This window comes from Canis lupus, chromosome X (genome assembly GCF_048164855.1).
Source record: "Canis lupus baileyi chromosome X, mCanLup2.hap1, whole genome shotgun sequence".
Classification (NCBI taxonomy): Eukaryota; Metazoa; Chordata; class Mammalia; order Carnivora; family Canidae; genus Canis; species Canis lupus.
Window position 1 is genome coordinate 83,630,348 of NC_132876.1, and position 26,827 is coordinate 83,657,174.

Genomic DNA, 26,827 nt, shown 5'->3' on the forward strand with positions numbered 1-26,827 from the left:
TTGAAAAATACAACTATGTCTGACAAAAGATGAAAGAGAAAATCTGTGTAACTCTATGTCTATGACAGATTGAATTTGTGGATTTTTTAAAAAAGATTTTATTTATTTATTCATGAGAGACACAGAGAGAGAGAGGCAGAGACACACAGGCAGGGGGAGAAGCAGGCTCCCTGCGGGGAGCCTGATGTGGGACTTGATCCCAGGACCCCAGGATCATGCCCTGAGCCAAAGGCAGATGCTCAACCACTGAGCCACCCAGGCATCCCAGAAATTGAATTTATTTATTTATTTATTTCCAGAAATTGAATTTATTATTAAAACTTTCCAAAAAAATAATAAATAAATAAATAAATAAATAAATAAATAAAATAAAACTTTCCCATCAAGAAAATTCCAGGCCCAGATGGTTTCACTGGTGAATTCCATGAAACAGTAAAAGAAGAAATAACAATCTTACACAAACTATTACAGAAAACAGAAAAGGGAACACTTCACAACCATTTATGTGTCCAACATAGTCCTAACACCAAAACCTGACAAACACACTGCAAAAAAAAAAAAACTAAACCAGTATCACTCATAAAAATGCAAATACTTTAAAACAAAATATCAGTAGATATAATCCAACAATATACAAAATAAAGGTTATACATTATAATCAACTAATATCTCAGAAATACAAGGTTAATTTAACATTTGAAAATCAACTCACATATTAACAAAATAAAAGCAACAATTCATATGATTAATAAGATGAAGAAAAAGGATTTGACAAAATTCAACATGTAACCGTGATTTAAAAAAAAAAAAAAGCTCTTCAACAAGCTAGGATTAAAAAAGAACTCACATAATCTGATAAAGGGCAGCTTCAAAAAACATAATAGAGAATGGAATGATTTTTTTAACTCTAATATTGGGAATAAGGCAAGCATGCCCTCACCACTTCTATCTAACATCAAACTGAAGGTGTTAGTGAAATAAGAAAAGAAATAAAAAGCATGAAATTGGAAAGGAAAAAGTAAAAGTGTCTCTAAAGTGATAATGATTACTTACATAAAAAACCTCAAAGAACCTACAAGAAAACTAATAGGTGAATGTAGGAATGTCTCAGGATACAAAGTCAATGTACAAAAATCTATCATGAGCAATTTATACTAGTTATGAACAATCCAAAATAAACTAAAAAAACCAATGTCATTTTACCACAGTGTCAAAAAGCATCAAAGATGTAGGAATAGGGACACCTGGGTGGCTCAGTGGTTGAGCGTCTGCCTTTGGCTCAGTGCCTGATCCCAGGATTCAGGATAGAGTCCTGCATCGGGCTCCTTGTGGGAGGCTTGCTTCTCTCTCTGCCTGTGTCTCTGCCTCTCTCTCTCTCTCTGTCTCTCATGAATAAGTAAATAAAATATTTTAAAAAAACTATGTAGGGATAAATTCAATGAAGGATGCAGAAGATTTTTTTAAAAGATTTTATTTATTTATTCATGAGAGACACACAGAAAGAGAGGCAGAGACACAGACAGAGGGAGAAGCAGGCTCCATGCTGGGACATGCTGGGCTCCATGTGGGACTCAATCCCGGGACTGCGGGATCATGCCCTGAGTCGAAGGCAGATGCTCAACCACTGAGCATCCTAGGCATTCCTGCAGAAGATTTCTACACTGAAAACTATAAAACAACAACAACAACAACAACAACAACAACAACAAAAGAAAACTATAAAATACTGCTAAAAAATAAAAATAAAAATAAAATACTGCTGAAAGAAATCAAACATCTAAATAAATGCAGAAAATATGCCATGCTTATGGATTAGAAGGCTCAATATTGCAACAATATCAATTCTCCTAAAACTAATCTATAGCGTCAACTCCAAACAAAACCTCAGCAGGCTTTAAAAAAAAAAGCAAACTGATTATAAAATTTATATGGAAATGCAAATGACCTAGAAAAGCCAAAGTCATTTTTTTAAAAAAAATGTAAAGTTGGAGAACTTATCCTGCCTGATTTCAAGACTCATTATAAAAGCTATAGTAATAAAGAATATATGGGTTTGCCAAAAGGACAGTATATTAACTGTTTTCTGTATTTTTTTTAAAAGTTTTTAATTTGAATTCCGGCATCGTTAACATACAGTGTTATATATTAGGTTCAGGTGTACAATATAGTGACTCAACAATTCTATATATTACTCAGTGCTCATCATAAGTGAATTTTTTAATTCCTATCACTTCTTTTACCCATATTCCCACCCACTTCCCCTCTGAGAATCATCAGTTTGTTCTCTATAGTTAAGAGTCTGTTTCTTGGTTTGTTTCTTTTTTTCCCCTTTGTTCATTTGTTTTGTTTCTTAAATTCCACCTTGAGGGGCACCTGGGTGGTTTAGTTGTTGAGTTTCTGCCTTCGGCTCAGGGCATGATCCTGGAGTCCTAGGATCTGGTCCTGCGTCAGGCTCCTTGCAGGGAGCCTGCTTCTCCCTCTGCCTATGTCTCTGCCTCTCTCTGTGTCTCTCATGAATAAATAAAATCTTTTTAAAAAATTCCACATATGAGTGAAATCATATGGTATTTGTCTTTCTGTAACATTAGCATAATACTCTTTAGTTTCATCCATGTTCTTGCAAATGGCAAGATTTCATTCCTTTTTATAGCTGAGTAATATACCGTTTTCTATATATCACATCTTCTTTATGTAATTTCTGTATTCTTGATGCTCTACCATCTGGTGCCTTCCTTGTTCATCCTGAAGAAACTGCCTTTCTCAGTGCTAGTTAATTCCTAGAGATAGCAAATGACTTCCGTTACAGCACATCTTTCATATGCAAACTAATCCAGAGCCCACAGTCACCAACTCTCCTCCTTTGTTAAGCTTTCACAGGTTGAGCTACCATCCTCCTGCCCTCACCTCAGTATCAGGTATCAGGTAACTAGAGACAGTCCCTACATCTCTGGTGCCCCACTGAAATGACTCAAACTAGTCAATACTCAGCCTCCCCAGCCTGCTTACTCTGCTTCACCCATTCTTTCCCATGAAAATAACAATAAAGGCTCTTGTTCATGCTTTCCCCTTAAAACTTTGGCCTCCTGATGGACCCTAGTGTTTCCTGGTGTGGCCTTGCATGGTGTGGCAGGTCTCCTCCTCTTGGGAACTGTGAATTACAAATTATCTTTTCAATGGCAGTCATCTCTGGATCTGTTGGTCTCACCAGACCCAAATAATATTAAAACTTACATTTTTGAAAGATTTTATTTATTTATTTATTTATTTATTTATTTATTTGAGAGAGAGAGAGAGAGAGTGTGTGTGAGAGCATGTGAGCATGGGGGGTAGGGGCAGAGGGAGAAACAGACTCCCCTCTGAACAGGGAGCCCAACTTGGGGCTTGATCCCAGGACCCCAGTCTCATGACCTGGCCCAAAGGCAGCTGCTTAACTGACTGAGCCACCCAGGTGCCCCTAAAACCTACATTTTAAAACAGAAAGACATACAGATCAATTGAGCAGAATAAAGAGTCCAGAAATAGGTTCACATATATAAAGTCAATTGATTTTGAAAAGCACGACGAGGAAATGCAATGGGAAAAAAATCTCTTCAGCAAATGGTTCTGGAACAAGTGGATGTTGTACTGATAAAAATGGATTTGTAGGTCTAAACTGAGAAAGATAAAATGCTAAAACTTATGGAACATGAGAAAATCTTTGTGACTCTATGGGAGGCAAAGATTTCTTAAACAGATCACAGAAAGCACTAGAAAATTTTAAAAGATGGTAAATTAGGGCAGCCCTGGTGGCTCAGCGGTTTAGCGCCGCCTTCAGCCCAGGGCATGATCCTGGAGTCCCGGGATCGAGTCCCACATCGGGCTCCCTGCATGGAGCCTGCTTCTGTCTCTGCCTCTCTCTCTCTCTCTCTCTCTCTCTCTCTCTGTCTCGTGAATAAATAAAATCCTTTAAAAAAAGATGATAAATTAGACTCCATCAAAATCAAAATGTTTGCTTTTTGTTTAGGCACCAGTAAGAAAAGTGAAAGCCATAAATTGTAACAAAATATTGGCAATGTATATATCTGGCATAGGAGTTACATCCAGCAAATATAAACAACTCTGAAAACTCATTAAGAAAATAACCCAATTAAAAAATGGGAAAGATATCAGAATAGATGCTTCAAACAAAAATGAACAAATGGTCAATAAGCACATGAAATGATACTTATCGTTACTCATCAGAGGAATGCAACTTAAAATAATAATGAAATACCATTACACATCCACTATAATAGCAAAAATTAAACAGATCTATAGCAGTGAGTGTTGGCAAGGATGTGGAGTGACAGAAATTCTCGTGTGCTGCTGCTGAAAGTGTAAGATCATACAGCCATTTTGGAAGGTAGTTTGGCAATTTCTTTTTTTAAGATTTTATTTATATGAGACAGAGAGAGAGAGAGAGCGCGAGCACCAGCTGGGGGGAGGGGCAGAGGGAGAGGGAGAAGCAGACTCCCCATTGAGCAGGGAGCCAGATATGAGGCTTGATCCCAGGACTCTGGGATCATGACCTGAGCTGAAGGCAAATGCTTAACTGACTGAGCCACGCAGGTGCCCCAGTTTGGCAATTTCTTACGAAGACAATCATACATTCATACAATTATATGACCCATCAGTGCCACTCCTAGGTATTTACCCAAGAGAAATGTAAGCATATGGTCAAAGACATACCAGAATGTCCACTACAGCTGCATTCATAATAACCAAATAATAACCACCTGTCATCAACAGGTATGGAGAGAAACAAATTGCAATCTATTCATATCATGGAATAGTGTTCAGCATTTACAAGGAATAAACTCTCAATATACTCAGTAACATGGATGAATCACAAAATCATTAAGCTGAACAAATGAAGCCAGACCCGAATGGGTATTACAGTAGGATTTCACTCATATGAAACCCTAATAAAGACAAATCTAACCTATAGTGACAGAAAGCATTTAATGGTTTGCCTGGGGCCAAAGTGGTGGTGCATACTGACTGCAAGGGACACAGAGGTTCATTTTTATGAGACAGAATATTCCCTATATTGTGATTAGGGTGGTGGTTAAACCAGTATGTGCTTTCATCAAACTGCATACTTTAAATAGATACATTTTACTGTACATAAACTAGACCTCAATACACTTAATTTATTTAAAAGACAAAAATGCTGAGGCACCTAGGTGGCTCAGTCAGTTAAGAATCTGCCTTTGGCTCAGGTCATGATCCCAGGATCCTGGGATCGAGCCCTGAGTTGGGCTCCCTGCTCAGTAGGGAGTCTGCTTCTCCCTTTCCATCTGCCTTTCTCCCTGCTTGTGCTTGCTCTGCTCTCTCTCTCTCTCTCTCAAATACATAAATAAAAAATTTTAAAGCTTTTATTTATTTGAAAGAGAGAAATTATGAGCAGGGGTAGGGCCAGAGGAAGCAGACTCTATGCTAAACAGGGAGCCCAATGTGGGACTCAACCCCAGGACTCTGGGATCATGACCCAAGCCGAAGGCAGACACCCAAACAACTGAGCCACCCAGGCACCCACATAAATAAAATCTTAAAAAAAAAAGACAAAAATGCTAAGTGACAGTGATCCTAAAGTCAGAAGATGGGAGAGAGGCAGGGCAATAGGGGAGGTGGAGAGGAGTAAGGTATCTGAAAGTAGTACCTTCAAAGAGAAGAGGAAGTGAGGCTGGTTGTGGATGAGTTTACTGGTATCTTAGAGTTAAGAAGAAAATGAGGAGGAAGAAAGTGAAAAGGTCCTTGGAGGAACAGGAATGGGGCAATCAACTGGTTTTCAGAGAAGGCAAAACCATTAAAACCTGACAGTATATATTGTAAAAATCTAAGACTCTGAGGGTGGGGTTTAGGTAATGAAGCATAAAAATGTGATGGAAGGAAAGAACATTCAAAGAAACAAGATCTATAGGGAGGAAGCCTGGCATATGATCCTGAGTGCAGGAATTGTAGCAATTCCCCAGGAGGAAAGCCAGCCAAAAAAGACAGCTGATCACAGGAAATAAAGGGAGAGAGCAGTCGGGTACCTAAAAGGCCAATGTTCACTCTTCTTCAGCAGTTTCCAAAGTTGAAATCCTTCAAGAAGGTAGCAATAATAGCATTTTAAAGGCATAGGCCTTTTAGGAAAAGAAAAGTGTCTCCATGTCCCCCATCTGTCTGGGTTGTACTCACTCACCGGAACAGCTCTGATGTGGGGTTTTCCTCTCCAAAATCCACGGCTCCTCTCCTTGTTCCAACTTGAAGATGACTTCTGGTTTGGGAACTTCATACCCTGTTAATAGGACATGATAGAATTGGGACTGGCTAACTGCTTTCCACTTGTTTTTTTTTTTTTTTTTTTTTTTGAAGAAGTAACCACATTTCATTGGGAAAATGAGTAGTCATCACAGAAGTTAATGGACTGAAGGATCTCAGGCTAATCAAAGGACACCACCAGCACACCCTTCAGATGGCTCAGATTACTCAGCAGCTCAGAATGGAAATACTCTCATGGAGGCTCTGTGTTAGTTTCCTAGGGTGGCTGTAACAAAATGCCAAAAACTGGGCGGCTCAAAACAGCAGAAAGTCAGTCTCCGCTGGAGCCTTTCAAGTCTGAAATCAAAGTGTTAGTAGGGCTATGATTTCTCTGGCGGATATAAGGGAGACTCTCCCTTGAATCTTCTAGCTTGTTTGCTGGAAATTTTTAATGTTCTTTAGCTTCTAAACGCATCACTCCAGTCACATGGCCATCATATCCCTGTGTGTCTCCACATACTCTTCCCTCTATATGTGTTTATTTCTATGCCCAAATTTCTTTTTTTTATAAGGACAGCAGTCATATTAGATTAGGGCCCACCCCAAGAGACTCATTTTAACTTGATTACCTCTATAAAGACATTATATCCAAATAAGGTCATATTCTGGGGGTACTGGGGGTTCAGATTTCCATATATTTTTTCCAGGGGGACACAACTCAACCCATAAAAATCTGCCCTCTAAGCCACCTGGGTGGCTCAATGGTTGAGGGTCTGCCTTCAGCTCAGGTGGTGATCCCGGGATCCTGGGATTGAGTCCTGCAACAGGCTCCCTGCAGGGAACCTGCTTCTCCTGCTGCCTCTGTCTCTGCCTCTCTATGTCTCTCATGAATAAATAAATAAAATCTTAGAAAAAAATCTGCCCTCTGATCCTCCCCACCAAATTCATGTCCTTCTCACGTGCAAACTATACTAACCCCATCCCAATATCCCCCAAAGTCTTCATCATTCTAGCATCAAGTCTGAAGTTCAAAATCTATCTAAACACCAACTCAAAGTCTCAAATCTTATCATCTAAATTACCCAAATTCATTATGGGTGTGATGTGAGTGTTAGTCATCTTGGGGCAGCTTTTTTCTGCACAAACCTGTGAAAGCAGACAAGTTATTTGCTTCCAAAACACAATGGTAAGAGGCATAAACTAGACATTCCCACTTCAAAAGGGAGAAATTGAATGAAAAAAGGGATCATATCTGCCCTACGACCCAGCAATTGCACTGCTGGGGATTTACCCCAAAGATACAGATGCAGTGAAACGCCGGGACACCTGCACCCAGATGTTTATAGCAGCAATGTCCACAATAGCCAAACTGTGGAAGAAGCCTCGGTGTCCATCGAAAGATGAATGGATAAAGAAGATGTAGTCTATGTATACAATGGAATATCACTCAGCCATCAGACACGACGAATACCCACCATTTGCTTTGACGTGGATGGAACTGGAGGGTATTATGCTGAGTGAAATAAGTCAGAGAAAGACAAACATTATATGGTCTCATTCATTTGGGGAATATAAAAAATAGTGAAAGGGAATAAAGGGGAAAGGAGAAAAAATGAGTGGGAAATATCAGAGAGGAGACATGAGAGACTCCTAACTCTGGGAAACGAAAAAGGGGTGGTGAAAAGGGAGGTGGGTGAGGGGTGGGGGTGATTGGGTGACGGGCACTGAGGGGGGCACTTGATGGGATGAGCACTGGCTGTTATGCTATATGAAAAAAAAAAAAACCTCTACATTTTCCTTCAAAAAAAAAAAAAAAGGATCATAGATCCCAAGAAAGTCCAAAACCTAGCAAGGTAAATTCCATAAAATTTTAAGGCTTGAGAGTAATTCTTTAAAAAAAAATTAAATTAAATTAATTAACATATAATGTATTATTAGTTTCAGAGGTAGAGGTCAGTGAATTATCAGTCTTTTTTTTCAGACTTTATTTACTTATTCATAGGAGACACACAAAGGGAGAGGCAGAGACACAGGCAGAAGAAGAAGGCTCCCTGCAAGGAAGCCTGATGCAGGACTCGATCCCAGGACCGCAGGATCACACCCTGAGCCGAAGGCAGATGCTCAACCACTGAGCCACCTAAGTGTCCCTGTGATTCATCAGTCTTATATAACACCCAGTGCTCCTTACATCAAGTGCCTTCCTTAATGCCCATCACCCAGTTATCCCATCCCCCCTACTCACCTCCCCTCCAGCAACCCTCAGTTTGTTTCCTGTGATTAAGAATCTCTTATGGTTTGTCTTCCTCTCTGATTTTGTCTTGTTTTATTTTTCCCTCCCTTCTCCTAATTCTTATTGGCTTGATGTTCTGTCCTCCAAAAGCCTACCAGTGGTGACCCCCACCCTATTGACCCAGGGCCAGGAGTGGCACCATTCACTACCTCCTCTACTGGTCCACTAGCAAAATATTTGCTTCCTGTTCCTGTGACCTTACACTCTGCTGTTCTCTTAGTTCCAAAGGGAGGAATGTTTCCGCCAGGAGATACAGTAGTGATTCCACTGAACTGGAAGTTAAGTCTGCCACCCGGATGCTTTGGGCTCCTCATGTCTCTGAATCAAAAGCCAAATCCATAGAATGTTCAACACTGAGTAAATGATGATGTATCAATGTAAGTTTGTTAATTGCAATAAATGTAACCCTCTGGTGGGGGATGTTGTTAATGGGGAAAAAAAAGGCAAAGAGAGGAGTTACTGTGCTGACTACTGGGGTGAGTGATCCTGATGACTCAGGGGAAATCAGACTGCTACCCCACAATGGAAATAAGGAAGTCTGGAATACATGAAATCCCTACTTGTGCCCTGTGATTAAAGTCAATAGGATCTATAACAATCCAATTCAAGCAGGACTACTAGTGGCCCAGATCCTTTAAGAATGAAGTTTTGGGGGGTGCCTGGGTAGCTTTGCCAGTTAAGCATCTGTTTTCGGCTCAGGTCATGATCCCGGGGTCCTGGGATCGAGCCCCGTGTCGGGCTCCCTGTTCAGAGGGGAGTCTGCTTCTTCATCTCCCTCTGCCCCTCCTGCCCTCTTGCATGCACACATGTGTTCTCTTTCTCAAATAAAAAAATAAAATCTTAAAAAAAAAAGAATGAAGTAGGTAAAGAACCACAGTCTTTTGAGGTGTTTGCTGTGGGCAAAGGGAACAAAGAAATGGTTAATGATGTTGGGGATTTACCCCAAAGATACAGATGCAATGAAACGCAGAGACACCTGCACCCCGATGTTTATAGCAGCAATGGCCACAATAGCCAAGCTGTGGAAGGAGCCTCGGTGTCCATCGAAAGATGAGTGGATAAAGAAGATGTGGTTTATGTATGCAATGGAATATTACTCAGCTATTAGAAATGACAAATACCCACCATTTGCTTCAACGTGGATGGAACTGGGGGGTATTATGCTGAGTGAAATAAGTCAATGGGAGAAGGACAAACATTATATGTTCTCATTCATTTGGGGAATATAAATAATAGTGAAAGGGAATATAAGGGAAGGGAGAAGAAATGTGTGGGAAATATCAGAAAGGGAGACAGAACATAAAGACTAACTCTGGGAAATGAACTAGGGGTGGTAGAAGGGGAGGAGGGCGGGGGGTGGGAGTGAATGGGTGACGGGCACTGGGGGTTATTCTGTATGTTGGTAAATTGAACACCAATAAAAAGTAAATTAAAAAAATAAAAAAATAAAAGAGAAGACAGAAAAAAAAATTAAAAAATAAAAAAAAGAAATGGTTAGTGAAAGAAGGAATTCTACCTTAAGACAGCAACACAGACACCTTGTCTCAGTTTGCAGTCTACTGGCCTGCCCTGCAGATTTCACATTCAGGATTACAACATCAACTCACTTGAATTTCCAGCCTGCAGGCCTGCGCTATAAATCTCAGACTTGTTGGTCCCTGCAATCAGGCGAGCCAGTTCCTTAAAATAAATCTCTTCCTCGGACTCTGTATTTGTATTCATCCTCTCTGTCTCTCTCTCTGTCTTTCTCTACATATGTGTGTATGTATATGTGTGTGTATGTGTGTATACACTCTGTATATGTATATACCCATATCTGGGTTCCATTTCTCTGGAGAACCATAATACAGATTTTGAAGAATAGTACTAGAGGAATAGAATACTGAGTTTTTTGAATGGGTTATGGGGTTTCTAGAATTGGCTCTCTACTCTGATTAGATTTGAAGGCACTAATGACTCTATTTCCCATAAGTAATGAGGGCCCAGATAGTCCATGGAGTGATGTGGCAAAAGAGATGTGTAAAATATCACCACATTGATACTCCTAATCAAATGCTTGTGAGAGGCATGGTTCTGGGTGACCTTGTATTTGACACCTTAGAAATTTTTGTCAAACTTACAAGCATAATAAGATTGCCAGGTTGTTCTTTTTTTGCCAGGTTGTTCTTAATCATGCTGGACAAAGGGGTTGGGGTGGTGAGAGGATATGATTTCCCAGCTCAAGCACTGCATAAACAACCTGAAAATTTCTACATCTGTCCTGAAAGAAACCCCTAGCTTCTGTAGCTACAGAACTGATACTGCTGAAAAGCAAATCTAGAGTCTCATTCTGTGGGTGGCTACATTACAACGTAAGTTGAATTCCCAACCTTACAAGGTGTCTGCTATTAAGGTAAGGGAATTGACTGAAAAGAAATGGGATCCAGAAAATTGGAATGGACACATATGAGGACACTGAATTTCTAAATTCTGATGAGCCTTCTTCATGAGTAGAAGCAGCCCTCCTACCCCCATCTGAGAAGATTAACCCCTACCTTGCCCAAGGACCCCTCAGTGGCCTTCTCTGAGGTACCTGCCTTGCAAGGTACTGGTGATTTCTCTCACGACCTACCCCTACTACCCTTATTTGCTTCTAGACCTAGAACTAGACTCGAGTCCCATCAGGGTACAAAGGGTGAGGTATAGTGTAATCCATGATCTAGATCAAGATCAGAACCCTCCCTGGAGTCAATCATTCATCCCTCTTATTTTTTTTTTAATTTTTTTAAAATTTCTATTTATTTATGATAGTCACACACACACAGAGAGAGAGAGAGAGAGAGAGAGAGAGAGAGAGGCAGAGACATAGGCAGAGGGAGAAGCAGGCTCCATGCACCGGGAGCCCGACGTGGGATTCGATCCTGGGCCTCCAGGATCACGCCCTGGGCCAAAGGCAGGCGCTAAACTGCTGCACCACCCAGGGATCCCCATCCCTCTTCTTGAAGGCTGATGTGTGTGCACAGCCAAACACTTTTCCCAGCCTATCTTCTACCTGTAGAATCCCAGATGTCTTCCAGCCCCCTCATTTTTTCCTGTCTTCTTCAGTCTAAGCTGGCAGCATTTCTAATGACATGGTTGATGGTATCCACAAATCATACATCTGATCTCTTTAGCAATTAGTTGCCCACATCTTTGGGGTTCTTTTCAGAGTCCATCTCATTTTTTGCAATATGGATAGGCTGAGCATTTTCCAAATCTTCAAGTTCTGGTTCTCTCTCTCTCTCTTTTTACTAATAATTCCTCTCCAATGTTCCTCTTTCCTCCTACATTTTACTGTCAGCAGCACAGGAAAGCACAGGCCATGCCTTTAACATTTTGCTGAGAAATTTCTGCAGCTAAATATCCAAGTTTAGTGATGCCCGGGTGGCTCAGTGGTTGAGTGTCTGCCTTTGGCTTAGGTCCTGATTGCGGGGTCCTGGGATTGAGTCCTGCATCGGGCTCCCCGAAGGGAGCCTGCTTTTCCCTATGTCTCTACGTCTCTCTGTCTCTCATGAATAAAAAAATAAAATCTTTTAAAAAATAAATATCCAAGCTTATCACTTATAATTTCTACTTTCCACCCAACAGGACACAATTCAGTCAAGTTCTCTCCCATTTTGTAATAAGGATCTCCTTTCCTCCAGCTTCCAGTAACATGCTCTTCACTCCATCTGAGACCTCACCAAAAGCCCCTTTAATGTTCATTATTTCTAGCAGTGATTTTTTTTTCAAGGCATTCTAGGCTTTTTCAATCAAGCACCTAAAACCTTTCTAGCCTCTACCTATTATCCAATCCCAAAGCCACCTCCATTTCTTTCTCAGTATTTGTTATGGCAGCTTCCCACTTCCCAAGTGCAAAAATCTGTATTAGTTTCCTAGGGTTGCTATAACAAAGTAGCACAAGCAAGATGGCTCGAAATAACAGAAATTTACTGTCTCACAGTTCTGGAAGCCAGAAGTCCAAAATCAAGGTGTCAGTGGGCCATGCTCTTTTTGAAGCAGAACCTTCAAAATAGGAAGGAACTGTCCCATGCTTCTCTCTGACCTCCTGGTGGCCCCAGGCATCTCTTGGCTTATAGATGCATCACTCCAGTGACATGGTATCTTCTTCTCCTTATGTGTCTTCACATTGTCTTTCCTCTGTGTATGTCCGTCTCTGTGTCTAGATTTCTCTTATTTTAAGTACACCAGTCATACTGGGTTAGGACCCACCCTAAAGACCTCGTTTAAGCTTGATTACTTCTGTAAAGACCCTAATTCAAAAAAGATCACATCCTGAGGTACTGGAGGTTAGGACTTCCAACATTATTTTACATGCAGGATACAATTTTACCTGTAATGTGCTCCTTGTAGATTCTTAGGAGGGCTATGCTTACCCACTGAGAGCAGGTGGCTGTAGTTCTCCAGCATCACATCCTGGTACAGGCGTCTCTGAGTAGAGTCCAGTTGCTGCCACTCCTCTCTGCTGAAGTCCACAGTCACATCCTCGAATGACACTGAGAGCTGTAACAATACAATCCTGTTCAGGGTGACATGGTCAGCACTGGGGATAGGGAGAGGATCAGTAAGAAATTAGTTTTAATGATTTTCTGCCAGAACATGCTTATACCGTATGCCTATGAAATACCTAGTATAGGCAATGTGTAGCTACAAATATCTCATCGTACATTTTTGCCATTCATTGTATACATTGAGTCAGTCTTTCTTTTTAAAAATAATAATTTTGTACAAGATTTGACCTTGATCCTATTTTGTTGTTCATTTTATTTTTATTTATTTTTTTAAGTTTTTTTTCTTAATATCTTATTTATTTGACAGAGAAAGAGTGCAGAAGCAGCGGAGCAGCAGGCAGAGGGAGGGAGGAGAAGCAGGTTCCATCTGCCTGTATTCTGCCCGGGCAGGGAGCCAGATGCAGGGCTCGATCCCAGGACCCTGGGTTCATGACCCTAACAAAAGGCAGATGCTTAACTGATTGAGCAATCCAGGTGCTCCTTGTTGTTCATTTAAATAGGAAGTTTGTATTCTAGAACTTTCATTTATTTTTATTTTTACTTTACAGCCATTTATTGTGCTCTAGTGAAAGAGAAAAAAAAGTGCTAGTGTTAGAAATGCCACTGTCACATCCACAAATGCCAGTCATTGCAAACCAAACCATGTGTGTCTGTAGGGTGTCTGAGCATGCAGTTTGCTTTCACTGCAGGAATGGGGTGGGGGCAGGCTGAGCCTGGGTTCTGAGGGTTTTGCTTAGGGGGAACTTCCTGTCCTGGGTACCCACCTGTGAGGGAGTCAGGGGACAGCTAGGGGTAGTTTTGCTCAGTGAGTCCTTTGGGTGCTGCTGGGAATACCTGGCTGGATGTTGGACTCTGAAGCATTCTAAGGAGGAGGGCCCCTTAGTATTAAGCCTGTAGGGAGGTGCCAGGGGGCCTCCCAGTGATAACCCTGTAGGCAGGTGCCAGGGGGCTGGAGGATGCCATGCAGGGGGAGGGGGTTGGTGGGGCCTGCTCAGCCCTGCTGAGAGCAGCAGCCAGCCTCCCTGGAGGAAAGACAGAATAGGGGGCCCAGGGCCCAGGGCCCCAGGCAGAATTGTAGTAGTTGGTGGGTGGTGGTTGTGGGCAGGCTCACCCAGGTCTAAGTATTCAGGTGTCAGGCAGCCATAGGGGTCATAGACCTGGCACAGCAGCCTATACGCTGTCATGCCCTGCTGCGAGGCCCCCTTGTTGCTGCCCATCTGCAGACTGGTGTTGAATATGTCACAATGCTCCATGCCTAACCCTGACTTGAAGATTGTCACTTGGTCCCAAGTACAGTCAGGCTGGCCTGGCTGGCTCCCTTGCTGGTGATGGCGGCCTACTCCAGAGGCTGGTGTTGGCCCAGCCTGGGGTCACAAAGGTAGTGCTGGGAGCCATAGGCCATCGTTCCCTGCTGGCTAGCAAACTTGTTGGTGCCCATCTGTAGCCCAATGATGCTCTGTCCTTCTCTTAGCTTCCCTAGTTCAAATTTTAGTTCCTGCTCCTCTGCATACTTGACCCCTATGTTTACCTTATTCCCTTTCATCTTGGCCATGCTAGCCAGGGCTGTCAGGATGAACTGCACTTGGGTGTGGCTGGTGTTCTCAAACAGGTCACTGGCCTCAAAAATGTCATGGGGCTTCACCCTATACTTGGTGATGCCTTGAAGTTGCCGATGTTTTCCAGCTGATGCCCATTTTGGGTGGACTCACTGACCTTCTTCATGGGGCCTGGCTTGGAGCTTACTGATGCATTTGCAAAGAATGATGCCATCTTTGAGGCTGTCCATCAAGTTGTTGCTGATGCAGTGCCCTGTCACCTCCTCGATGCACTCTCGAATCTCCTGCTCACACTGGTGGTCATACTTCTGGGGCCAGCTTGTTCTTGGCCTCAACAGACAACCTATAGGCAGGGCCCTGGTTGAAGTGAGCAGAGAACATGCTGGCTGGTGGTAGGCAGCAGTGGCGGGGGTGCGGAGGACCAAGGCAGCAGCTAAGACTCCATCTGTCTGTGTTCTATAACTTCTAGAAGGAAGCATGCATACTTTTTTTCTTTTAACTTTACATAGCTCCCTCTACTGTTGCTTTAATTAATTCTTTAAAAATATGGCATTTTCTCTTGATGCTTTTTTATTGCTTATTTCTAATTTAATCCTATAGTGGTCAGAAAATATGCTCTGTATGATTTTAACATATGGTCTATCTAGGAGAATGTTTCATGTGTCCCTAGAAAAGAACTATATTCAACTGTGGATGGCTGTAGTATTCTATAATATATAAATCAAAGCAGCTGAGTGTTGCTGAAATTTTCTATCACCATACTCATTTGTCTTCTATTTCTTCAATTATTTGTCAACTTTTTGGTAAAAACAGGCAAGGAAATGTTAAGGTTTACATGGCTATGCAAAGGACCTAGAATACCCAAAGCAAGGAATAGTATGGAGGATTTACATGTAATGTTAAGTCTTACTATAAAGCTACAATACTTCAGACAGTGTTGTATTGACCTAAGTACGGACAGATATATCAATGGAGCAGGGTAGAGTCCAGAAACAGAACCACACACATATAGACAACTGTTTTTGACAAAGGCACCAAAGTAATTCAATGGGGAAAGGAAAGTCTTTTCAAAAAATTATGCTGGAACAATGGACAGAAGTTTTGGAGGAAAAAAAACAAACAAACCTTGACCAATACTTTACACCACATAAAAAATTAACAATAATTAAGTTCCAGTATGACTGGATTAATTTTATCAGGCCAACTTTCATATAGATAATAACTATACTCTGAACAAAGTATTTTTAAAAAACTATCTGGAGATGCTGAATAGCAACAAAAATCAGCTATTTACTGGAAGAGAACTGATAATTAGAAGAAGAGATGGAACTGGATGTGATTACCAAATTTACAGCCTTTTACTTGTAAATAGACCTAGTCACTGCTATGCAGGCTAACTGAAATTCCAATAGAAAAACTTCACTCTTACTACTTGAAGAATCAGGGAGTTTTGCAGTCATCATGACCATCAGAAAGTCAAGGGAGAATTTAGACAGAAAAAGGTACATAAATTCTGTGTGTTAACTCTTCCTAATCTCTGGTTGACTACACAGATTAACTAAAATTTGATTTATCACATCACAGAGGAGACAGTTTCCAGTTTGAGTCCAGCCAAATTAAGTGCTTGCTAAACCAAATGAAACAAAAACTCAGCGATCCTTAGGGGAACTAAAACAGAATTCAAAAGGTCTACAATATATTATTCACAATAACCAAGATACAACTGAAAATAATCAACATAGAAAGAGAGAGAAAGGTATCAAGAGAAATAAAAGAGGCTCAAGAGGAAAAGCAATCAGAATGACCCTGAACTGATTCAAATGCTGGAATCAGCAGTAAAGGATTTTAAACCAGTTATCTATAAGTATGCTCAAGAACATAAAGAAAAATATGTTCACAGTGAAAGAATAATAGGATAGTTCAACTGAGAAGAACTATAAAAATAACCAATTAGAATTCTATAAACAATTATGTGTGAACAAATTGGACAACCTAGAAGAAATGGATAAATTCCTAGAAACACACAACCTACCAAGCCTGAATCATGAAGAAATAGAAAATCTAAACAGACCAAATACTAATAAGGAGACTGAATCAGTAATCAAAAACCTCCCAACAAAGAAAAGTCCAGGACCAAACAGCTTCACCAATGAATTCTACCAAACATTCGAAGAATACAAATCCTTCTCAAAATCTTCCAAAAAACAGAAGAGTAGGAAACACTTCGAAATTCATCTAATGAGGTCAAAATTATCCTGATACCAAAATTAGAGAAGGATACCACAAGAAAAGAAAATTACAGGTCAATATCCCTGATGAATACAGATGCAAAAATCCTCAACAAAATATTACCAAAATGAATTCAACAATACGTTAAAAGAACCATACAAAATGAACAAGTGGGATTTATTCCAGTGATACAAGGATGGTTCAACATCTGCAAATCAATCAATGTGACACACTACATTAACAAAATAAAGGATAAAAATTGTATGATCATCTCAATAGATGTAGAAAAAACATTTAATGAAGTTCAACATCCATTTATGATAAAAACTCAATAAAGCAGGTATAGAGAAAAGATATCTCAACACAGTAAAAACCACATATGACAAGCCCACCGCTAACAACATAATCAATGGTGGAAAACTGAAAGCTTTTCTAAGATCAAAAACAAGACAAAGATGTCCACTCTTGCCACTTTTATTCAACAGAGTACTGAAAGTCCTAGCCAGAGCAATTAGGCAAGAAAAAGAAATAAAAGGCATCTGAATCAAAAAGGAAGAAAAACTGTCACTATGTGCAGATGACATCATATTACATATAGAAAACCCTAAAGACTCCACTAAAAAACATGTTAGAACTAAAAAATGAATTCAATAAAGTTGTAGGACATAAAAATCAATATATAAAAACCTGTTGTATTTCTATACACTAATAATGAAGTACCAGAAAAAGAAATTAAGAAAACAATTCCATTTATAATTGCACTAAGAAAAATACCTAGGTTAAAAAAAAGAAAAAGAAAAAAGAATAAAATGCCTAGGAATAAATTACCCAAGGAGATAAAAGAACTATATATTGAAAATTATAAAGCATTGATGAAGAAAACTAAGAAAGACAAGAAAATAGAGAGATATTCTGGCTCATGGATAGGAAGAATTAATATTGTTAAAATGTCCATATTACCAAAACCAAACCACAGACTCCCTGCAATCCCTATCAAAATTCCAATGGCATTTTTCATAGAAACAGAACAAACCTAAAACATTTAGGAATCACAAAAGACCCTAAGTAGCCAAAGCAATCTTCAGAAAGAACAAAGCTGGAGGTATCATAACCTAGATTTCAAACTATATTACAAAGCTATGATAATCAAAACAGTATGTTATTAGGATAAAAACAGATGCATAGCTCAACAGAACAGAAGAGAGAGCCCAGAAATAAAATGACCCATATGGTCAATTAATTTACAACAAAAGAGACAAAAAATATACAATGGAGAAAGGAAACTCTCTCCTTTTTTAAAGGTTTTATTTATTTATTCATGAGAGACACAGAAAGAGAGAGAGGCAGAGACACAGGCAGAGGGAAAAGCAGACACTGAGGGAAGCCTGATGTGGAACTCGATCCCAGGACCCCGGGATCACGACCTGAGCCAAAGGCAGAGGCTCAACCACTGAGTCACCCATGCATCCTGAAAATCTCTTTAATAAATGGTGTTGGGAAGAGTGAACAACTATATGCAAAACATGAAACTGGATCACCTTCTTATACCATACACAAAAATCAATTCAAAATGGAGTAAAGACTTAAATGTGAGACCTGAAACCATAAAACTCCTAGAAGAAAACATAGGCAGTAATCTCTTTGATATCAGTCTTAGCAACATTTTTGTAGTTATGTCTCCTCAGGCAAGGGAAACAAAAGCAAAGATAAACTATTGGGAATACACCAAAATACACTTTTGCACAGCAAAGAAAACCATCAACAAAACAAAAAGGCAGCCTAGTGAATGGGAGAAGATATTTGCAAATGATATATCTGATAAGGGGTTAATATCCAAAACATATGAAGAACTTAAACACCAAAAGAACACCCCCAAATAATCTTATTTAACAATAGGCAGAACACCCGAATACAAATTTTTCCAAAAAAGATATACATGAAAAGATGCTCAACATCACTGATAAACAGGGAAATGCAAATCAAAACCAGTGAGATATCACCTTATACTTGTCAGAATAGCTAGAATCAAAAAGAAATAATAAGTGTTGGTGAGGATGTGGAGAAATAGGAACTCTTGTACACTGTTAGTGGGAATGGAAATTGGTGTAGCCACTGTGGAAAACAGTGTGGAGGTTCCTCAAAAATTTAAAAATAAAATATCATATGATTCAGCAATTCCGCTATTGAGTATTTACCCAAAGAAAATGAAAACACTAATTTGAAGATACATGTACCCCTATGTTTATTGCAGCATTATTTACAATAGCCAAGATATGGAAGCAATCCAAGTGTCCATTGATAGATAAATGGATAAAGAAGATGTGGGATATATAAAATGAAATATTATTTAGCCATAATAAATAATGAGATCTTGCCATTTGTGACAACATGGATGGACCTAGAGGGTATTATGCTATGTAAAATAAGTCAGAGAAGACAAATACCATATGATTTCACTTACATGTGGAATCTAAAAAACAAAACAAATGAACGAAGAAATGAAAAGACAAGCTCTTAAATACAGAGAACAAACTGGTGTTTGTTCCCTACCAGAGGGGAGGTGAGAGGGGATAGGTGAAACAGATAAAGAGGATTAAGAGATACAAATTTACAGTTTTAAAATAAATAAATCATGAGATGAAAAGTACAGAATAGGAAATATAGTCCATGATACTGTAATAACGTATGGTGACTACATTTATTGTACTGAGAGCTAATATATAGAATTGTTGAATCAAGATGGTGCACACCTGAAACTAAGATGACATTTTACGTTAGAAATATTTTAATCAAAAAAAGGAAAAAAACCCTAAAACTAAAAGTGCCCTATAAGAAAACAAGGGAATATCTTTGCAACACTGGGTCAAGCAAGGAATTCTTGACATAGGACAAAAAACAAATGTAAAAGAAAATTTTGATAAATGGGACTTTACCAAAATTAAAACTTCTGCTCATCAAAAGATGCCATTAAGAAAATGAAAAATCAAGACACAGAGAAAATATTTGTAATATATATATAAAACACCCATAGTAAGAATGTAGAAAGAACTCCTACAAAGTAATAAAAGAAACATAACCCAACTTTTTAAAATGGGTAAAATACTTGAACAGACACCAAAAAAGATCTACAAATGGCCAATAAAGCATATGAAAAGATGTTCAACATCATTATTTATGAAGAAAATGCAATGTATTTATTTTGTAAAAAATTTAATTCTGGTACATTTAACATACATTATTATATTAGTTCGAGGTGTACAATATAGTGATACAACAACTCCATACATCATCCAGTTCTCATCATGACAAGTGCACTTCTTAATCCCCATTACCTATTTCATCCATCCTCCCACCCACCTCCCCTCTGGTAACCAGCAGCTTGTTCTCTAGTTAAGAGTCTATTTTTCTGTTTATCTCTATTTTTTTTGCTTGTTTCTTAAATTCCACAGAGGAATGAAATAATATGGTATTTGTCTTTCTCTGACTCATTCTGCTTATCATTATACTCTCTAGATCCATCCATGTTGCTGCAAATGGCATGATTTCATTCTTTTTTGTGGCTGAGTAATATTCTATGTATATAGCACATTCTTGTCCATTCATCTATTGATGGACAATGGGCTGCTTCTATAATTTGACTATTGTAAATAATACTTCCATAAACATAAAGGTGTATAACTGGAAAAAAGTATGGAGGTTCCTCAAAAAATTAAAAATTGAATTATATGACTTAGAAATTGCACTAATTGGTATTTACTCAAAGAATATGAGGAAAATTCAATTTAAACTACACTGAAAATAGCACTATATGCTCACTAGACAAGCTAAAATTAGTAATGAATTAAAAAATTGGGACGCCTGGGTGGCTCCACAATTGGGTGCCTGCCTTCAGCTCAGGTCACGATCCCAGAATCCAGGATCGAGTCCCACATTGGGCTCCCTGTGAGGAACCTGCTTCTCCCTCTGCCTGTGTCTCTGCCTCTCTCTCTCAGTCTGTGTCTCTCATGAATAAATAAATACATCTTTTAAAAAAAGAATTTAAAAATTGCTGATAGTCATGTAAACTGAATCATCACTGGAGAACCTTGTGTAGCAGTTTCTAATAAAGTTAAATATACAACCACCCTATAATCTAGTGTTTACATTCCTTGGTAGTTACTAAAATAAGTTGCAAACATATTCACTCAGAAAAATTCTACAATAATGTTCATAGCAGGCTTTATGCATGATAGCCAAACACTAAAACATTCAAAATGTTCAAAGGCAGATGACTGCATAAACAAATTGTGGTAGATTCATACAATGAAATATTCAGCAATAAAAAGGAAAGAGCTGGTGACAGACACAACCTGAATTACTCTCCAAAATATTTTGTTATTTTAGAAATAGAAGCCAAACACAGACCAAATGATTCTATTTATATGACAATCAAGAACAAGCAGAGCTGGGTGCCTGGGTGGCTCAGTTGGTTAACCCTCTGCCTTTGGCTCAAGTCATAATCCCAGGGTCCTGGGATGGAGTCCCATATTGGGCTCCCTGCTCAGCGGGGAGTCTGCTTCTCCTTCTCCCTCTGCCACTCTCCCTGCTTGTGCTCTCTCTCTAATAAATAAAATCTTTTTTAAAAAAAGAACCAGCAGGGGCAGCCTGGGTGGCTCAGGGGTTTAGCACCACCTTCAGCCCAGGGCATGATCCTGGAGACCCAGGATTGAGTCCCACGTCAGGCCCCCTGCATGGAGCCTGCTTCTCCCTCTGCCTGTGTCTCTGCCTCTCTCTCTCTGTGTCCCTCATGAATAAATAAATAAAATCTTTTTAAAAAAGAATAAGCAGAGCTAATATATAGTGATTAAAAATCTTAAAAATGGTTGTCTCAGAGGTAGGATACTGACTGGTCAAAAGGGTGATGGACCTATTCCGTATTTTAGTTTGAATGATGGTTACACATATATATTCGTCAAAACTCATCAAACTATACATAATCCAATGTCTTTCTAATATAACTCAGTTTCAAAAAACACAGAAAACAAAAGTGCAAATTAGAAATATATTTAGGGTACACTGTGGGCCCCAAAGAGAAAATAGTTCTACTGGGGGTATAGGTTTAGGGTCTTTAGACTTGGATAGTTTAAATAGAATCTTGAGGGGAAACATTAAGTATGATGGAGATAAATGGGGGAAATATTTTCTAGAAAAGACAAAGAGAAAGGTATGGAGAAAGGAAAATACATGGTAATTAAAGAAAGAACGAATAGCTCTGTAAAAAGGAGAGAAGACTATAAAATATGTGAGGCAGGTGATTTTAAGAGAAAAATCCAAGGAAGTATGTTAGAGTCTGATCATGAAAACAGTGCAAATTCTTTTCGTAATACAAGTATATCTTGTTATATTGGGCTTCACTTTATTGCATTTTGCAGATACTGCATTTTTTTACAAATTTTAGGCTTGTTGCGACCCTGCATTGAGCAAATCTATCAGTGCTGTTTGTCCAACATTTACTCATTTTGCATCTATATGTCACATTTTGGTAATTCTTGCAGTATTTCACACTTAATTATTATTTTATTTCTTTTGGTGATCTGATATCAGCGATCTTTGATGTTACTATTGTAGTTGTTTTGGAGTACCATGATATACATCCATATAAGACAGTGAACTTAACTGATAAATGTATGTGCTCTCTTTTTTTAAAGATTTTATTTATTCATGAGAGAGAGAGAGAGGCAGAGACAGGCAGAGGGAGAAGCAGAGACAGGCAGAGGGAGAAGCAGGCTCCATGCAGGGAGCCCAATGTGGGACTTGATCCCAGATCCGGGGATTACGCCCTGAGCCAAAGGCAGATGGCCAACTGCTGAGCCACCCAGGAGTCCCTAAATGTGTGTGATCTAACTGCCCCATCTCTCTCCCTCTCCTTATGCCTCCCTATTCCTTGAGACACAACAATATTGAAATTAGACCAATTGATAATCCTACAATGGCCTTCAAGTATTCAAGTGAAAGGAAAAGTCACATGTTTTTCACTTTAAACCAAAAGCTAGAAAAAACTGAGCTTAGTGAAGACATGTCAAAACTGGAGATAAAACCAAAAGTTAGGCCTCTTGCACCAGTTAGCCAAGTTGTGAATACAAAGAAAAGTTCTTAGAGGAAATTTAAAGTGTTCCTTCAGTGCACACATGGATGATAAGAAAGTGAAACAGCTTTCTTGCTGATATGGAGAAAATTTTAATGGTCTCGACAGAAGACCAAATCAGCAAAAACATTCCCTTTAGCCAAAGCCTAATAATCCAGAGCAAGGCTCTAACTCTATTTAATTCTGTGAAAGCTGAGAGAGGTGAGGAGGGTGCAGAAGAAAAGTCTGAAAACTCAACAGCAAAGAAACAAACAATCCAATCATGAAATGGGCAAAAGACATGAACAGAAATCTCACAGAGGAAGACATAGACATGGCCAACATGCACATGAGAAAATGCTCCGCATCACCTGCCATCAGGGAAATACAAATCAAAACCACAATGAGGGGATCCCTGGGTGGCGCAGCGGTTTAGCGCCTGCCTTTGGCCCAGGGCGCGAACCTGGAGACCCGCGGGATCAAGTCCCACATCGGGCTCCCGGTGCACGGAGCCTGCTTCTTCCTCTGCCTGTGTCTCTGCCCCCCTCTCTCTCTCTCTCTGTGTGAATATCATAAATAAATAAAAATTAAAAAAAAAACACAATGAGATACCAGTGAGAATGGGGAACATTAACAGGGCAGGAAACCACAAATGTTGGAGAGGATGTGGAGAAAGGGGAACCCTCCTGCACTGTTGGTGGGAATGTGAACTGGTGCAGCCACTCTGGAAAACTGTGTGGAGGTTCCTCAAAGAGTTAAAAAATAGATCTGCCCTACGACCCAGCAATTGCACTGCTGGGGATTTATCCCAAAGATACAGATGCAATGAAACACCGGGACACCTGCACCCCGATGTTTATAGCAGCAATGTCCACAGTAGCCAAACTGTGGAAGGAGCCTCGGTGTCCATCGAAAGATGAATGGATAAAGAAGATGTGGTTTATGTATACAATGGAATATTCCTCAGCCATTAGAAACGACAAATACTCACCATTTGCTTCAACGTGGATGGAACTGGAGGGTATTATGCTGAGTGAAATAAGTCAATGGGAGAAGGACAAACATTTTATGGTCTCATTCATTTGGGGAATATAAAAAATCGTGAAAGGGAATAAAGGGGAAAGGAGAAAAATGAGTGGGAAATATCAGAAAGGGAGAACATGAGAAACTCCTAACTCCCTAACTTTGTTTGGGAAACAAACTAGGGGTGGGGGAAGGGGAGGTGGGGGGGTGGGGGTGACTGGGTGGTGGGCACTGAGGGGGGCACTTGATGGGATGAGCACTGGGTGTTATTCTATATGTTGGCAAATTGAACACCAATAAAAAATAAATTCATACAAAAAAGAGAAGTCTGAAGCTAGCAGAGGTTGCTTCATGAGGAAAGAAGCCATTTCCTTAACATAATAAAAGTGCAGGGTGAAGCAGCAAGTGCTGATGGAGAAGCTGCAGCAAGGTATCCAGAAGACCCAGCTCACAGAATTAATGAAGATGGCTACATTAAAAAACATATTTTAATGTATACGAAACAGCCTTCTGTTGAAAGCAGATGCCATCTAAGACTTTCATAGCTAAAAAGAAGTCAGTGCCTGGCTTCAAAGCTTCAAATGACAGGCTGAGTCTCTTGTTAGGGGCTGATGAAGCTAGAGACTTAAAAGTTGAAGCCAATGTTCATTTATCATTCTGAAAATCCTAGGGCTCTTAATGATGCTAAATCTACTCTGCCAGTGCTCTATAAATGGAACAACAAAGCCTGGATTACAGCCTGTTTATAACATGGTCAACTGAATATTTTAATCCCACTTTTGAGACCTGCTGCTCAGAATAGAAGATTCTTTTCAAAACATTACTGCTCATTGACAATGGCACCTGGTCACCCAAGAGCTCTGATTGAGATGTACAATGAATGAATGTTGTTCTCATGCCTACTAACATAATATTCATTCTGCAGCCCATGGATATAGGAGTAACTTTAACTTTCAAGTCTTAGTATTTAAGAAATCCTTTTTTGTAAGACTACAGCTGTCATAGATAGTGATTCTTCTGATGGATCTGGGCAAGTAAACTGAAAACCTGGAAAGGATTCACCATTCTAGATTCACCATTCACCATTCTAGATTCACCATTCGCCATTAAGAACATTTATGATTCATGGGAAGAGGTCAAAACATCAACATTAACAGGAGTTTAGAGGAAGTTGATTCCAATCAACCCTCATGGATGACTTTGAAGGGTTCAAGACTTCAGTGGAGGAAGTAACTGCAGATGCTGAGAAATAGCAAGAGAACTAGAATTAGAAGGGGAGTCTGAAGATGTGAGAGTCTCACAATGAAACTTTAATGGATGAGGAGTTGATTCTTATGGATAAGCAAAGAAAATGGCTTCTTTTTTTTTTTTAAGTAAGCTCTACACCCAACATAGGGCTTGAATTCACGACCTCGAGATCTGGAATAACATGCTCTACTGGCTGAGCTAGCCAGGTGCACCAAAAAGTGGATTCTTGAGATGGAATCTACTCCTGGTGAAGATGCTGTGATTACTGAAATGACAACAAAGGGTTTAGAATAAATAAATTTAGTTGCTAAAGTAGTGGCAGAGTTTGAGAGGACTGACTCCCAATTTTGAAAGGAATTCTACTGTGGGTAAAATGCTATCAAACAGCATCACACACTGCAGAGAAATCATTCATGAAAGTAAGAGTCAATCGACACAGCAAACTTCACTGTTGTCTTATTTTAAGAAATTGCCACAGCCACCACAGACTTCTGCATCTACCACCCAGATCAGTCAAAAGCCATCAACACTGAGGCAAGATCCTCCACGAACAAAAAGATTATGACTTGCTGAAAGCTCAGGTGATGGTTAGCATTTTTGAGCAATAAAGTATTTTTTAATTAAGGTACTTTTTTTTTTTAGACAGAATGGTATTGCACACTCTATAAACTACAGTATAGGTTTTTTAAAAAGATTTTATTTATTCATGAGAGACACAGAGAGAGAGAGAGAGAGAGGCAGAGACACAGGCAGAGGGAGAAGCAGACTCCATGCAGGGAGCCTGACGTGGGACTCGATCCCGTGTCTCCAGGATCACACCCCGGGGCTGAAGGCAGCGCTAAACCGCTAAGCCACCGGAGCTGCCCAACCACAGTATAGTTTAGCATAACTTTTATATGCACAGGGAATTAAAAAAATTCATTTGACTTGCTTTAATACAATATTCATTTTATTGCAATGGTTTGGATTTGAACCTGAGATACCTCCAGCATATGCCTGTAGATCACCACTGAAGTGTTTTATATACCAGGAAAGAGATATGACTTGAGTTTCATATTAAAATGTTTATCTTTCTGGGGTGCCTGGGTAGCTTGCTCAATTAAGCATCTGCCTTTGGCTCAGGTCATTATCTCGGTCCTGGAATTGAGCCCCCCATTGGGCTCCCCACTCAGTGGGGACTCTGCTTGTCTCTCTCCCTCTGCCCACATTCTGCTTGTGCTCTCTTTCTCTCTCAAATAAATAAAATCTTTAAAAAATTTTTTAAAATGACTATCTTTCCTCTAAGGCTGTACTTTAGGATAAATAGTTGATTATGGAACTTTATTCTTTGCAGAAGTATTCCAGCTAATAGGTGCTAATAAAAGCAGAGATCTTCAAAAAGTGGAAAACTATTAGGTAAAAGACTAAAGGAACTTTACAATCTGGCTGGGGATGACGACTCCTGAATACACTGAGAGAGATAACCAGGCATTTTGTGCCTCCTAGAGGTGTGAATCAGCAAGCATTCACCATTACCTATGAAGTATTCTTTTCTTTTTTTAAGATTTTATTTATTTATTCATGAGAGACACAGAGAGAGGCAGAG

General features: G+C 39.6%; 1 protein-coding gene across 1 annotated transcript in view; it reads right to left on the minus strand.

Annotated features, from left to right (window-relative positions):
* The window catches only part of ZNF81 (zinc finger protein 81), a 36,286-nt gene extending 21,266 nt beyond the window's left edge, over positions 1 to 15,020 (minus strand). Inside the window, 6 exon segments of the mRNA XM_072815724.1 lie at positions 6,206 to 6,301; positions 12,949 to 13,075; positions 14,612 to 14,745; positions 14,748 to 14,814; positions 14,816 to 14,950; positions 14,952 to 15,020. Coding sequence (XP_072671825.1) covers positions 6,206 to 6,301; positions 12,949 to 13,075; positions 14,612 to 14,745; positions 14,748 to 14,814; positions 14,816 to 14,950; positions 14,952 to 15,020 — 628 coding nt within the window.
* Between the last annotated feature and the right edge of the window lie 11,807 nt (positions 15,021 to 26,827).